The following is a 15,262-nucleotide window of genomic DNA, read 5'->3' on the forward strand; positions in this document are numbered from 1 at the left end:
GAAATGTATGCACAACAAAAAGTAAAATAACATTCTGAAACTTGTAGAGTAAAGAAAAGTGCTTTTGAAAAATGTATTCATAAACAAAATTTTGTGATAGTTGCTGCCCAGCAGTTGCTACAAAGTTGACAAGAATTATCAACTTCGTTTTGAAAACAAATTTTCCTTTTTTCTCTCTGCAAAGGCAGCTACGTTTCTGGTAAATGAACTTCTGAGTGAGCAAAGCTCACTTTGAACACCCTGACTTACACTCACAAATTTTTGTGCTAAATATACAGGTTAATGAGAACAAAAAATGTTTATGCACCGATTTTTATTTCCCTGACTGGTCCGTTAAAGCATTTCTTTACTGTTACATATCTATTTTGCTAGTACAAGCCCGCCATCAAAGTGGTCTTTCACCTTACAAAGTAAGTAAAGGACCACTTTACCGAGTACGTAAAGACTGCGCATGACCTTTGGTGGCCAAAACGCAACAGCTGCGGACCAAGAGACATCTAGTGTCACAAATGTGCGAATGTTTCTCGCTGCCCCCCTCCCCCCAAAAAAAACGACGCCAATTCAGACCTCCGTGATTTCCTACTGGCTTGTGGCGGGCAATTTCGGATGCCTAAGGCCCAAGACCAACACTTTCGATTTCAATGATCTACACTGGAGGTGCTGTTCGAACCCGAGAAAGCCCAATTACTGTAAATTTCTTCAGTTCACTGACGCTTTCTTTGCGGATAGCATGGATGACTGAATATAATATTGCATATAATGTCACACAGAGAAAAATAGCTTCACCATGTATCACAGACAAAAGCTATCACATGTAACTCTGCAGGCATCCTTAAGCTACTACAACATTCGTTGATAAAGTCCGGTGCATTAAAGTTTGTATAAATAGTACTCATTAATTGAGCATTTTGGGTATGGCTTAGTCGTTTTATGTGAAACAAATTTGAGATTTAAAGTTTACCATTGTGGATTCCTGCAATAAAAACACATTGATTGAAACTTATCATTGCGGAGTAACAGCAGTGGTAACGACAGCTACTTTTTGTCGATAATGATAATGCGTTACCTTTTTGTGCATGTAACGTAAGGGCGGTAACGCATTACTTTTTTGTTTCAGCAACAAGTAACATATTTAGTTACTTTTTTCCGGTAGCATGTACAACACTGGGCATCCCCACCCCTGAATGTTTTCAATTTTGTTTGCATTTATACACACACACACACATGCAAATGCATATGTAAAGTATGGTTTAACCCTCCAACCTTCCCACCTCAAAAAACAATTTCTGCCAACGCCCCTGGAAGGAAACACAACAAGCACAAATCTATTGGTCTGAAAAACATGCTGCATGAAAAGTGAGCGATGCTGTGTGATCTGTTGAAGCAACAGTTATGCACTGCCATTCTTTTACGCTTACGTATGCTTAGCGGTTTACTGTGAGTGCAGACGAAGAAGCCACTTCATAAGCTTTGATAAAATATCATGACTGTTTCCATGATGGTCAAAGAAACTGCCGTCTGTCAGTTTCCATGAGCCAAGATGGTTTTTCGAGAATTCCATGACAATTTCCTGACTTTCCAGGTATGTCCGAATTCCCTGGCAATGCCAGGTTTAGCAGGTTGGTAGACATTCCATCTAACTGTTTTCAACATATAGTTTTTGTATGTCCATTATTTGGGCACAAACAACAGCATCTACAGAATAAAGAGTGACTAGACATTAGTAGCGATGTATTGTGACATTTCATTTAACTGCGATGTCTTAGACAAATATTTTGTCCTCCAAGAATGCTTTCTGAAGGACATTTTAAGAAGGCGACATCATCGTGGTTACACCACACCAAAAAAATAACATTAACAGTCAAATAAAGTCTATATGCCTAATGCAATCATAGTTCTGTATTTCTCGTGTTACGCTCCGTGCCACCATCCCAGCCACTACTCAGTTTCACATTGCCAGTGACCCGGTAATCAGCAAATGGTGGGACGTTTGCAGACAATCTAAAATGTTCTAGTCCAACTGAGAGCACAGGGTCCAATATCATTGCGCGCGCGCACGCATGCACGCACGCACGCATGCACACACACACAAAACAAGCCTTTCGGCATATCTCTCAAATTTTTTGGCATTTGAAATCGCTGCCTAATCCTACCCCACTGGAAGCGATTGCCATTTTCGCATGGCTGTGCCATATCAGGAAACGACCACTGCTGATCTGAAATTCTGTCTTGCTCCATGTACTCTGGCGACCAGTGATGCAGCAAAGGTGTTTCTCTACTATTTGGTCTGCAATAAGTTCCATAAAAGTATTGCGAAGCATATGCCAAAACAAAACGATGCACGAGCTGTATAACATATTTCGAATTCCTACAATTGTTTCTGGTGCATGCAGAGCAAAAATGCACAGCCTTCAAGACTGGCTTTTATTAACCGAGAAAACCATTTCCAGGGCTGCCAGTTATTTTCAACATCACTCGGTGTCCCCAGAATGCTTATCGATCAGGCTTGAAATAGAAAATATCCAAATTAAATGTTCTGCAGTACTGAATCAATGAAATCGTGCTGTTGGAAGTGTGTGGTACTAATTTGTATATATATTTCAAGCTAAAAAATTTGTTGTCATGGTTGCTTTATCAACAAAGCTAAGTGTATGAACTTACACAAAACACAGTTATTTCTGTAATTTTCTATTAATGTTTTAGTTTCGTGATTGGTTATCCTTCAGCAGCCACAGGTGGTGAGAAATGTAGAGTCATTTGTGCAAGGTATTGGCTTCATAACAGGCATAGGATAGTGTTACAAAATAAACATATATGTAGTTTGAACACGTTGAAATTTTGATACTAGAAAGCCGACACCTGACAAATAACAACTGTTTCCAAGTATCTACAAAAGAAATTAGCTAAAATGAGATTGTTTAGCAGCTGATTCGTAAATAATCTTTTTCTCTACCTCTGTGCAAGACAATCACCTTTGAACGTTCCACGCATGGAAAAACATCAGAGGTTCAAAACAGAATATAAGCACGTGTGATACACTAATGAGATCAATAACAAAATTTGTTGGATCTACTTTTAACCCATTTATATCCTTACTTGTGGCTTATACAAAGTTTTTATGACTAAAGCTTTATCAAAGAGGCTGTAGATGCAGGTAATTGCTGTAGAGTGCAGGTAATTCAGAAACAAGATCCCCAATATCCCATTGTTTTTGTGCAAGTATAGCAAAGAAAATATTTTCAAAATGGTTAAAATGTGTTTTGTTCAAAAAAAGTTGGATTCAACTGTCTTATTGACCTGTTTGAATAATCTAATAAATACCAAAACATACCGTAGGCAAGGAAAAACTGCAAGATTAAGAAAGTGTTTCAATCACTAACATCATATTTTAATATAACATTCCTGGGAGGGCAAGATAATATATGCTACATATGCCACTACCATAGCATGCTTCTAGTTCTTTACGATACCACTTGAGGTGAACTGACTATAAATAAGTATTGTGTACTTCTGCAGCAGCAATGGTAATGTTGCAGGGCTCATAAATGTCTAACGCACTTAACAATCTGTGATGACTATGGTTGTACCTGGTGCTTAGCAGATATGACATAAATCTCGCACAATGACCTTTGAGACTTCCAGCATATAAATGCCACATCAGCTTAGAGGTTATGCCCCATGCCTCCCTCTTGTTTTCAACAGAGTTCATGCTCTCCAACATTTTCAGCAAATGTTAAGGGCAGCATTTTTCATTTTCTTTCCGTATTGGTAAAACATTTATTTTGGAAGCTTCTCATGGCACATATACTTGCAAAGAAAACCTAAATTTCGTAATGAAAGTGCTGTATACGTAACTGAAACTATAATTTATACATTGTGCAAAATTTTGTTGTAGTTGGCTAAAGTTGTGCTGCAAGTTCTTCAAAAAAAAAGCATTTTCAAAGCCTGCCACCTACAAGAGAAAGTGCAGACAATAAACCGTTGCAAATGCTTAATGTATTTAGCACTGAAATTCTTTGTATATGCTTAAAGAGGATGTTGTGACTTACGATATGTTGCTTTCTCAACAATCTTTGAAAGTGGTGTGTGCGTATCTGATGCCTTTCCAAACTCTCCTCGGAGCTCATAAGTACGAAGTTGGTTGGAATCGCAAAGCTTTTTGATCTTGTGGTAGCCTCCATTGACCCTCATTACTGAAATAAAACATACTACACTTTTAATAGACACCAAGTGCTAGCCAGATAGTGTTACCAACTGTTTCAGCTTTCTACAAGGTTTGCTCATGCCAACCATTTGGGTTAAGACTAAAATAAAACACTAGTACTCTAAGCATGAACAGGTGCACACTTGTTTAATGCGTTATCCTTGTCTGAACGTAGCAAGTCAAATGCTGCCAAATTCACGGCAGTATTCAAACACATACATATGGTCACAGCTGGCAGGAGCATCTGTCCAATCAAATGTCCAATGCATGCCGAAATCCCACTCCTGACCCAGACCATAAGATCATGGACATTGTGACAAATACTGGGTCAAGGAAATTGTAAACATGCAACTGTTCTAGCAAGATGTGCTTCCTTTGCAAAACTAGGCTGTGTGATCTGGTGCTGCTGTCCATATGAAAAGCACGTGCACCTAGTGCCTGCATGCAAGTCATAAAAAACAAAGTTCAGTCCTAGTCCAGTACCAACAATGTCAAGCAGTTTAAGACACACCAGCAACTAACTTTTTCTGCACTCTTTCTAAAGAGCACAAAGGGGGGTCTACAAAACTTTACAAACTTATTAATAGCACAGACTACAGTAGCACCATAGAATAAATTCAAATGTCCAGTGACATAATACAAAGTACATTTTGAATGAAAGCTAGTTTATTATGTAATAGATAACATTGTTATGATACAGCAAAATAAAGAGCACAACTATCAATACTGGATAACAACAGTATGTACAAGCCCAAGTATCAAACTAGAATCAATATTGAAATGTAATGCAAAGCGAAAACAGACAGCATTTAAAAACTAGCAATATTACAACTCATGCAATAATAGCATAATATTTTTTGTTAGCAAAAGTGAAACAAAAGGGTTAAAATATTGAACCTCCTCGTCTGCCATTCACATTATGCCACACTATCTTTGCACTGGCTGAGCTTAATGCTTGAATGACTATATTTGTATAGGAGCAACCTACGTTTATGGTAGCTGTAGCAGTAAAAGAGGGCAAGAGACTTCAAGACTGGCTACTTACACAACACTCCAGAAGTATATTTTCCAAGTTTTATACCATGGACCATTTTAAAATCTTCAGGCTGGTACCTAGGGCCTACAACTACAATAATGCGAGAACGAAGAAGAAAGAGGTAGAGATGACTATCAGAACAAGTAATAACAGAACAAATAATAACTCGAATATTGATCACAAGGCGTGCTTACTCAGAGGGTGGTCTGCAAAACTTGGGCAAGACTTCACAGTAAGTTGTGCACCATTAGACACAGACCCTTCGATAGAGACAAAGTCTGTCGGGGGTCGCACTTCCATCTCGTTAAGGTCTGAAAAGCAACAGCATTACCAGTGACTTATCAGAGTTTATATCAGCCTACAATTTGGTCTGCAGATACAAAACAGTAACAAATAGAGATAACAGCAGTCGGCTATCACAGACTTTCAAGCAAAGTAAGAATTTTTGTAATTCAGAAAAGCTGCATGTTTCCACATGAAAAACTGCAGGATGTGGAAGTTGTGATATTGTAGGCTTCGCCCACTAGCTGCAGGCTCAAAGATGAACTGTGCCATGGTGACACTGTTATGTGGCATCTTGCCTTGTACCCCAAGAAATTGAGAATGGGTCTGCAAGGCGAACCACTGTACCTCAGGAAATTGATGGCCTAGGTGCAAAAGAAGCCAAGAAACTTGATTGAATCAGTCCAAGGGGCAACAGTGAATCAGAGGGGAGCATAAGTCTGATGCCCAAAGAGCACATAGCTCAATGTGTTTACTCATACTAACCTTATCCATGGCCCTGTCCTATTTACATTCCAAGCATACACCTACCCCAAACCAACATTTCTCACCAGACTTTCATTACTTTTACCTTGACATCACATCAAAACCTATTGGCACTTACTCAAAGCACAGCTGGAAAACTACATTTAAAGCTTGCACCAATAGATCATGGACACTGCCTGTTTTTACAGATGCTTAACCGTCTTAAAAGAATAATAGTCCACGTAAAAGCTCCTGTACAAGGCTATTTTCACTTCTGATTAAACCCACTACTGTTCCTGGACCGTTCACCATTATACTGATCTGAAACCAATGTGATTGGAGTGATCATATCCAGTGGTTCAATTTTGTATTGTTACGACTGGCCTTTAATTTGCACAAGCTTAGTTTCAATGTATACATGCCTTACATCTATGTTAATTTAAACCAGAAATGGCTTGACTTCCCTTTGTGCCTCCCTTGTCAAGTCTGCCACAAAATAGTGGGAGAAGTGCAATTCATGATTATTGTTGTCTTGCAGAGTTTCTCATGCATATTTGTACATGGCCAGTTATTTGGGTGGCATTAGAAGTGCTCAAAACTCAACTAGCAGCTGTTATGCCCCATACTTAGTGACAGGACACAAATGCAGAAGAAATTTTGCCTGAAAAAATTTTATGCACCTACTCTCTATTCCTGAGTAACTAGACATAGTTCCTATAAAAATATCACTCAGGTAAAAGAGTGCGTGCTCCAGGTACTCGACAGCAATGTGTTGACCCTGGTTGTAGACCACATGAACAAGCTGCCAATATTGTCAGTCCTGCATTACATCAAGACAATTCACAGCCCAAAGAAGTCATTTGAGAAAGTATAAAAATAATGTCTGCAATTCCTTGCCACAAACATCTCAGTGCCAAATTCCTCCCTCCCTTATGTATCTCACACCACTAAATTCTGAACTTCCCAGTTTAGTTTTCCATAGATATGGGTATGATTAATATTTGACAATTAACAGGCTCACCCAGTAAACTGAAAAGCTTAACAGTAATGAAGTACTTAAACAAGGCAAAAGAAGGGGATTCATTTTTCAAGGGCTCATTTTACTTTGATAGACACAACATTAATTAGAACTAGCAGACAGCTTTTTCTTGGCTTTCTTGACAGCTAGTTCTAATTAATGTGTCTAAACAAGGCAAAAGCCTTTATATGGACATCAAGAAAAAGCAGAGGGACAGTAGGGATGAGGTGATTTGCTGGCATAAATGTACCCTTTGAGGGGCCCTTGCCTTTGTATTGTTGGCCAGTCATTGATAGTACTTCAATACATTCACTGTTCAGCATCTCAAGCTTGAAACAAAGGCTTACCATCATTGAGCCATGAACGTCATCAACACTTTGAACAAGCGCAAAGACAGCTCGAGGAATTGAACACATGACAAAAACTAAAAACTTCACGCTACAGCAAGTACTGATAGCTTGGACGGTCACAATGTTGACGAACTGCTCCCACGATCATGAGCTTCAATTAGAGGTGGCTTTAAAGGGAGACAATTTGACAATATTTCTTCTCGCACCATGGCTGCTCATTAACACAACCGAAAACTGCCAATTTATGCTCATGTTAGGTGCCCGGCTCTAATGCAAAGCAGACATGCTTCAACACGAACACCTTCCATAGCAACTCCTGCTATTTCCACATTTACAGGAAGGCATCTTTGTACCTCCATGCTTTCCTTTGCAATCTCTACTGCATCATCACATCTTAGAGCAGCAGGCAGCTCTGAAGCAGCAATCAAGGTTTGATACACACCTGCTGTGGGTACAAAAGTGACTTTTGAAATGATCAACTTTAAGATGAGGAAGTATTGCCAACAATAGTACAAAGATGGCACCTAATCCTCTGTTAAAAGAAATTTTAAAGGGTAAAATGATTTTTTTGCAGTAGTATATTACTAATTCATACCGAAAATACCCCTCTTACAGCGAGAAGACCCTTGGTAAGGTGAGAAAAATGCATGAAAACGTAGGTGGTGATGCTCCCTTCAAATTCCTACATTCTTTACACCTACACCTTTGCTGTTTTGTAGCCGTACTTAATTAGGCAACAAATATTAAAACAAGTATTGCTAAACCTCTTTAAGGCAAATTAAGAAAGGGTATTTGTGCACATTTTCTTAAAAAAGGCAGGTTGTTTGGAGCAAATAAAACTGAAGCTCTTTTAAACCAAAATATCTTAATTTTGTTTACTTGAAGTCGCCAGTTTGTTACAGCTAATCCTAATACTTGTGCAGCTAGGTGCATTTTTTTCTTGCAGCAGACGTTTATATACCTAGAATTCAATTATGTGTTATTTATAGTTCATGTATTAATTTTTACTATTTAGCAGTAAAAAGCTGCATTACTTTTGTATTATATACACCATGGTTAATTTAAGGATAGTAGGCCATCTGAATGACGAATTGAGGAACAAAAGCTTAGGTGGGACAACCAATGGGAAGTGTGAATGAATATTAAAAGAGGTGTTACAGTTTAGTGCCACTTGCAACCATGGAACTACTAAAAATTAAATATCAATGTCATGGTGTACGCAATAATTAAGAATTGAGAACCTTTGACATGCACAAAGCATGTATTGTTTGCTTTTTTTTGTACACATCAGAAGGCTTTTATCTCTCTTAACAAAGAATTTAAACTTTCTAACATGATAAACACTTCACTAGTGAAATCCTGGGTTATGCACCAAAAATTACAAACAATACACTGCTATTTTGCAGCTCTATATGAAGGATTTAATCATGCGGTGCTACTTTCCCTCACACAGAAAAATTTTGTCTGCTATCCACTTAAAATATATTGTTATCAGTTTACCTTTAGCAGTGTGATAGCCACTGCAAACATCCAGCAAGATGCAGTTACATAACGCGGAAGTCAAATGAAGCAACTATGTAAAATATGAGGGAGACTGCTCCGTGTACACATGTTGACAGTTTGCTTCACATCAAACAGCAACATTATTCAAAACTGTTTGCCAGAAAGTTTATGGTAGGTTGGCACAAGTTTATCCTTCGAACAATAATGTCTTATTTGTGGTACACTATTACACATAGATAATAATGCCCTGTGCACGGGTACTTCAGCAGCTTATCTTAAGTCGACTAGCACGGCACTTTGGCTCGATCGAAGATTTGCAACATGACACATTGAACTACACTTGAAATCGGCATGGTGCAATGTTTAATTTGCACCACGCTATGTATAACATGCACAGTCACGTTCAATGTGAGTTGACACATGCTGTCTGTGGTCAAAGTGACCCTAAGCCTGAAAAATGCAGCCGACAAGCGTTAAACTGGTTCAGAAGGTACCGCTGAGAGTTCAGCCCATTTTTTTTTTCTATTTAGGTGCCACTTTGCAGTGTTTGCACCATTTTGCGTACAGACAGCGCGTTGCAAAAAATATTTAGCGCGACTGTACAACCAGCCTGAATCGCACTTGTCTGTTAAAGTGTTCCTGTGGCCAGCAGCGAACGACAACAGCGTCGACGGCAGCTGTCTCACTCTTCCACTCGTTTATCGCATAGGCGCAAGTCCCTAGCCTATTGCATAATCATGGGTGATTTCACTGCGGCGTTAGTCAGTGCTTGTTTTATTTATTTGTTGCAAAAAGAAAAAAAGCACTTGCCAAAGCGGAACGCTTGACCACTCCAGACAAGTATGATTCGGGCTGTACTTGTAACACTAACGTTAGAAAGCGCCATCGTAATATCATAAGGGAAATCAATTTATACCCCGACATAAATTTCCTATGAGAGTTTGCCGTACAGCTGCGCAGGAAATATTCGCAGGCTTGTAGACGCAGAAAATGCCTCGTAACATTTGGAAAGCTTCCGCGGCGTGCGTCACCGTTTGCAGCGACGCGTTGGCCATGATGTCGACGACTTTGGCTTGCAGCAACACTTCACCCTTAATACTACACAGTGCGACCAGAAAAAGAAACCTCACACGACCACGGAGAAGGGCAACACAGAAGTTACACGACAAACGCTGCGCCGCACACACGCCGAGCACGCCGAACTGGTGTGAATCGCCATGTTTGTATGCTTGCTTGTTTGAGGCCTTATTCACGTATTCAACTTCTACTTTAAAATGCCACTTTCGACAAGTAGTGTAGTTTTTATAATAAACTTTATGCGTTTCTAACGCTTAATACTTACAATTTGTTTGCTTTGTTGTTGTTTTTTCTCGATCATTCTTTCAACTCCTTTATGCCTGCTTTTCTCCTCTCCGCTCCGTGCCACTGAATACGTTCCTCTTCTCGATCGCTCACTCGGTCTCTCTCACCGTGCTGGAAGCAGTGGACCCTCCGCTAACCCCATTTCCGAACTCTGGACGGCTGCGGTGACGTTCGCGTCAACGTTGCGATTATTGGGCGTTAAGTTAGCGACAGTCGTACTAAGCACCAGTGCTGAGATCCAGTGGCGCAGCATCAGAGAGGTGAGTGCGAAATACCACCGTGTTATCGACGTGCGCAACTTTTAAAGTTGGATCAGAAACCACAGCCGACGACTGGCAAAACTTCGACTACCGATTGCAAACGCTTGTGTTTATTTGTGTTTCTGACTCCTGTTTTGTCCCAGTCTTATTTAGCGTGCGTTACGCTTGTTTCGGCGCGTTATTGAGCGTTAGAGGACATCGACCCGAATGAAAAGCGGCACAAGCGTGCGCTTGTTTCGCCTCGATAAAAATAAGAAAACGCATGAAGCTCAAGCGGCCCCCGCGGCTGTATTGTTTATCTTCTCGGCAGCTGGAACATAGTCCGTCCAGTAGCTAGGGCCTGGCTGTGCGATCTTTTACGTTGCGCTGATTTGAAACGCGTATAAGCTTTCGGTTGGGACTTCGTCACTTCAGTGTCAGGACGGTTCCAAGTCCTGGTCATTCATTGACCCCGGTGTTCTGTTTGCGTATGCGAAAGCAAATCAAATTGGCGTCGTTACGGTGGTAATCGCGTTCTAAGGCTCGCATGGAAGAAGGTTCGGTGGTTTTTAGCTCGCGAGGAATTGGCTACCAGGGCAGACAGACGCAAGCGAGCGGTCAGGAGAACTGAACAGTCTGTCGAGGAAAACGCGCAAATGACGCTGCGGCGCGCCTTCCCCCTTTCTCGGTGCGTGTCTCTTGCATGCAAAATAAGGTATTTATTAGGAAGACTCATTCTTTTTTCTCTTCAGCATTACTCGAAGAAACATTTTGTGACCAGAATGATGCCATTGCTTTCCTGTGGCTATGCAGACTATCATTATACTGAATCATATCATTCCGTACGAATATAGAATGTTTATTATTGTGAGCCTCTTATCAACAGGATATGTGTGCCTATGTATCGTAAAAGATTTGGTATGCTGTGTTCTGTAAGCAAGAAAATCTAGATCGTGGCGAAGTTTTTGAGCCTACAAGGCCAGTGGATACTTTCACTTTCACAGACGACCGAGACTAAGTGCTCAAGTCACGAGGAAACGTGATTATCTCGGCACTGGCGTGCTCAACAAGTAAAAGTTATTCGCAGTTGTGTCTTCCAAACACAACTCTGTTGGTGTGAGCTGTAAGCGTTTTGCACGCCGATATTGGACAGCAACAGCGCACATGCTGTGCCATACACGACACACATGCACAAAGGCAGACAATGTATTTTCTGTGTTACGAAACGAACGGGTAGTGTTGACTTTAAAAAAATAACAGAACTTGTCATTTAAAATATGCATCATGAAACATGCAGGAAGTTCGCACCGACCTGGACCTAACGAAGTACCGACCGTAGCCTTCAGAAGTTTAATTATTTTATATGTGCGCACTCAAGCTTTTTGATTTGGTACAATTATCAATTACTGTATACCGAGGTGTAATAAATGTTCACTAACAAAGTTGACAAGATGTAATTTATTTTGTGTTCAATTCATTCATTTTATGTGTCTCTTTCCTCATTACATGTGTAGTCTTGCTCTCACTGATTTTTTTTTTTTGTTGATGATGTTATGGATATTTTTGTTCGATCCAAATGAGCCGTTTATATGTGTATGTATGTGTGAGCGTATATAATGGTGCGCATGTGTGGGCGCAAGCCGCATGTGTGTACTTAAAAGGTCCTCGCTACTTCGCCGACGCCACGACCATATGTGCACAAGTATAAGCTCGAAGTGTGCCCCCGAAGCTTGCGGCGTTGCTCTGTTTGAGGATCACTTGCCGACTGTAAATGTTTGCCCAAGGCATCGCTTTTCTAGTCTTCAAAGGGCACACACAAATAAGCGACAGCACGCGCTACGCGGAGCCCGTCCGAGCGGACGTGAAACGGTGAGGAGTCATGTGCATCGGACCATGCGCACTTGAGTGAAGAAATCGAAAGCAGCGAAAAAAGTGTCGTTTCCGCGGTGGCCGGGAAACTAGGAAGCCGTTGCCGAGTGCACGGACTCGACTGGCGGGTCCGCATCTAGGTCGGCACGTTCTGGCCTGGATTTGTTGGCCGCGACGTTGCGTTTTCCATACTCCCGCGTTGTATTCGTTGCGCAGTTTCAATTTTTTTTTATTTGTTCGAATGAAACCGTCGTGAACTATACGCTGGAGAACTTCTCATAATGGTCCGTTCAATGACAGTGCGGAGAAGTAGCACGAGACTGGCATCATTAAAAGCTGCTGTACCGTCTGGGCAATAAATCTTTCTGCTTGGACGAATGGATAGCGACAGAAGGCAGATGTAGCCGAGGAAAGTAAAATTAGGGCTCGCGCGAGGTACGGTAAACTGGAGAGAGGCCTTCGTCCTGCGCGGGACATAAAAGTATGCTGAAAATGGTGACGATATTCAAATGTCTTGTGAAAGAGACAGCCGCATTATTTTTGGGCACCTCCTTTCAGGGACATGGCAGCGGAGCGCACCGGCCGCCGGGTGTTTGTGGTGGGCGTGGGCATGACCAAGTTCGCCAAGCCGGGCGACAAGAAGCGTGACTACCCAGTGCTGGCCAAGGAAGCCGTGACAGCGGCACTGCAGGACTGCGGTATGGAGTATGCCGACGTGCAGCAGGCCTGCTGTGGCTACGTGTACGGAGACTCGACGTGCGGCCAGCGTTGCCTCTACGAGATGGGAATGACGGGCATCCCTGTCTACAACGTCAACAACAACTGCTCGACCGGCTCGACGGCGCTGCTGTTGGCCAAGCAGATGGTCGAAGGTGGCCTGTCCGACGTGGTGCTGGCGCTGGGCTTCGAGAAGATGGACCGCGGCTCGCTCACCTCCAAGTACCGCGACCGCGCGAACCCCGTTGAGAAGCACGCCAAGGTGCTGGCTGCCACTCACGGCCTGGCGCCGGCACCCATGGCCGCGCAGATGTTCGGCGCTGCGGGGATGGAGCACATGGCCAAGTACGGCAGCACGCGCGAACACCTGGCGAAGATCGCCCAGAAGAACCACCGCCACTCGGTGCACAACCCGAACTCGCAGTTCCGCGACGAGCACACGCTCGAGGAGATTCTCGAGTCTCCCGTGGTGTTCGGGCCTCTCACCAAGCTGCAGTGCTGCCCGACGTCAGACGGCGCTGCGGCTGCCGTCCTGGTGAGCGAGGCCGTGGTGCGGCGGCTGCATCTCGAGGCGCAGGCAGTTGAAGTGCTAAGCATGCAGATGGCCACCGACCTGCCGTCGGCATTTGCCGACAACTCGTGCATCGAAATGGTGGGCTTCAGCATGACGCGCAAGGCAGCCCAGGAGGCTTTCCGGCGCGCGGGCCTCACCCCCAACGATGTGCAAGTGATCGAGCTGCACGACTGCTTCTCGGCCAACGAGCTTCTGGCGTACGAGGCCCTCGGTCTCTGCCCTGTCGGCAAGGGGGCCGAGCTAGTGGACCGCGGCGACAACACGTACGGCGGCAAGTACGTGGTGAACCCGAGCGGAGGCCTTATCTCCAAGGGCCACCCGCTCGGTGCCACGGGGTTGGCGCAGTGTGCCGAGCTGTGCTGGCAGCTGCGTGGCGTGGCTGGCCCGCGCCAGGTGCCCGGCGCCCGCATCGCGCTGCAGCACAACATCGGCATTGGCGGTGCAGTCGTGGTCGCCTTGTACCGCCTCGGCTTTCCTAGAGCCGCACTCTGAGTGCTGCCTGCAGTGTAAATACTATACGCTACGGTATACTTGGGTCATGGCTGTTCTCTCCCAGTCCGCTAGCACAATAAAAGAGGCTTTAACACTGTTGCCACGGTTGCTATGCACGCGAGAACCGCTGCTGGCACAAGCCAACATGCCGTTCGTGACAGTTGCAGCGTCTGTGCGCTTGCTTTACATCACTCTGCCGGGGTTTGCATTAATTCACAGCAGCAAACAAGTGTATTATGTTGGTTGAAGTTCTTGGATATCATGTTGTAACGATGAGTCTAGAGAAAATGCGCACTTGTAAACTCGCCTCCATTGCGCGTATATCTTCGGCTCGCAAGTACGAGCAGTGGTGTGAATGGCAGTCATAGACATCATATCGTTATTAGTAACGTGTATCCGCTGACAAGTTACCTTTTTTCTGGTAACTTCTGAACGTAATTCGTTACTTCGACTGTAACGCTTTCTACGCGGTAACGGCAACGTTACTCCGTTACAGTTGCTTAGACGTTCATATAGCGGCGTCTGATACGTTCCGTCGGTGAAAAAAAAAAAGTCTACAAGGTTTTTTTAATGAATACGCCACTAAAATAAAGGATCCAGTGCCGGAACCTCTTGGTCTTATTGCGATAGCAATTATATGGACAGCCTCGGCTGGTTTTTGCCGCCGCCACCATTCACATGTATGTGTATGTATTTATATACGGGGAGTGATGCGTTAGCGTCCTCTTTCTGCGGAGCGAACATTGCCTTTCCGGCCGGGCTCGTCTGCGCGCGCGCCTATCTCGCCAGCGAACAAGGGGGAGGGAGCGCTTATCGTTGCTGCGCTATCGCGGCTACGATCAGCGCGCGCCTTGTGCCCCAACAGCAGGCGGCAGCGTCTACGGGCTGCGCTCTCAACACGAAAAAACGGTGGCAAAAGTCTACCTGGAGCGGCCGCGTTCTCTTACACCAGCGTTTTGTTGAGTTAAGTGAGATCGGATCTAAATGAGTTGACTGCCAGCCCCACTTCGTATATCAACGCCGCCACTACGCACGAGCCTTGTTGTGGGCATCTGTGACCGCGCCGCAGGAAACTTGGGTATTTAGCAAGCGCATGTTTACTACAATTAATATTTCTTCTAAAATGCTGTAGTCTTGCTTCGTTTACATTC

The 15,262-nt window shown here is 43.4% G+C and overlaps 2 protein-coding genes across 4 annotated transcripts in view; one reads left to right on the forward strand and one right to left on the reverse strand.

Moving 5' to 3' along the window:
• Positions 1 to 10,300, reverse strand: part of LOC119187776 (pseudouridylate synthase TRUB2, mitochondrial) — a 34,026-nt gene extending 23,726 nt beyond the window's left edge. The window contains exons 1-4 of one of the 3 annotated variants that reach the window (XM_037435855.2): positions 10,201 to 10,300; positions 5,435 to 5,551; positions 5,250 to 5,330; positions 4,050 to 4,193 (exon numbers count right to left, since the gene is read on the reverse strand). In XM_037435855.2, coding sequence (XP_037291752.2) covers positions 4,050 to 4,193; positions 5,250 to 5,330; positions 5,435 to 5,540 — 331 coding nt within the window. In that variant the 5' untranslated portion in view covers positions 5,541 to 5,551; positions 10,201 to 10,300. Of the gene's footprint in view, positions 1 to 4,049; positions 4,194 to 5,249; positions 5,331 to 5,434; positions 5,552 to 9,774; positions 10,059 to 10,200 lie in introns of those variants that run through there. The other 2 variants (XM_037435853.2, XM_037435854.2) reach the window with 2 other exon arrangements.
• Positions 10,301 to 10,320: 20 nt separating this feature from the next.
• LOC119187775 (sterol carrier protein 2) lies at positions 10,321 to 14,210 on the forward strand. Its single transcript, XM_037435852.2, has 2 exons — positions 10,321 to 10,480; positions 12,887 to 14,210. Exon 2 carries the CDS (start codon positions 12,891 to 12,893, stop codon positions 14,109 to 14,111), a length of 1,221 nt encoding a protein of 406 aa, XP_037291749.2. The 5' UTR covers positions 10,321 to 10,480; positions 12,887 to 12,890; the 3' UTR covers positions 14,112 to 14,210.
• The last annotated feature ends 1,052 nt before the right edge of the window (positions 14,211 to 15,262 follow it).

The sequence above is a fragment of the Rhipicephalus microplus genome, chromosome X (genome assembly GCF_043290135.1).
Source record: "Rhipicephalus microplus isolate Deutch F79 chromosome X, USDA_Rmic, whole genome shotgun sequence".
NCBI lineage: Eukaryota > Metazoa > Arthropoda > Arachnida > Ixodida > Ixodidae > Rhipicephalus > Rhipicephalus microplus.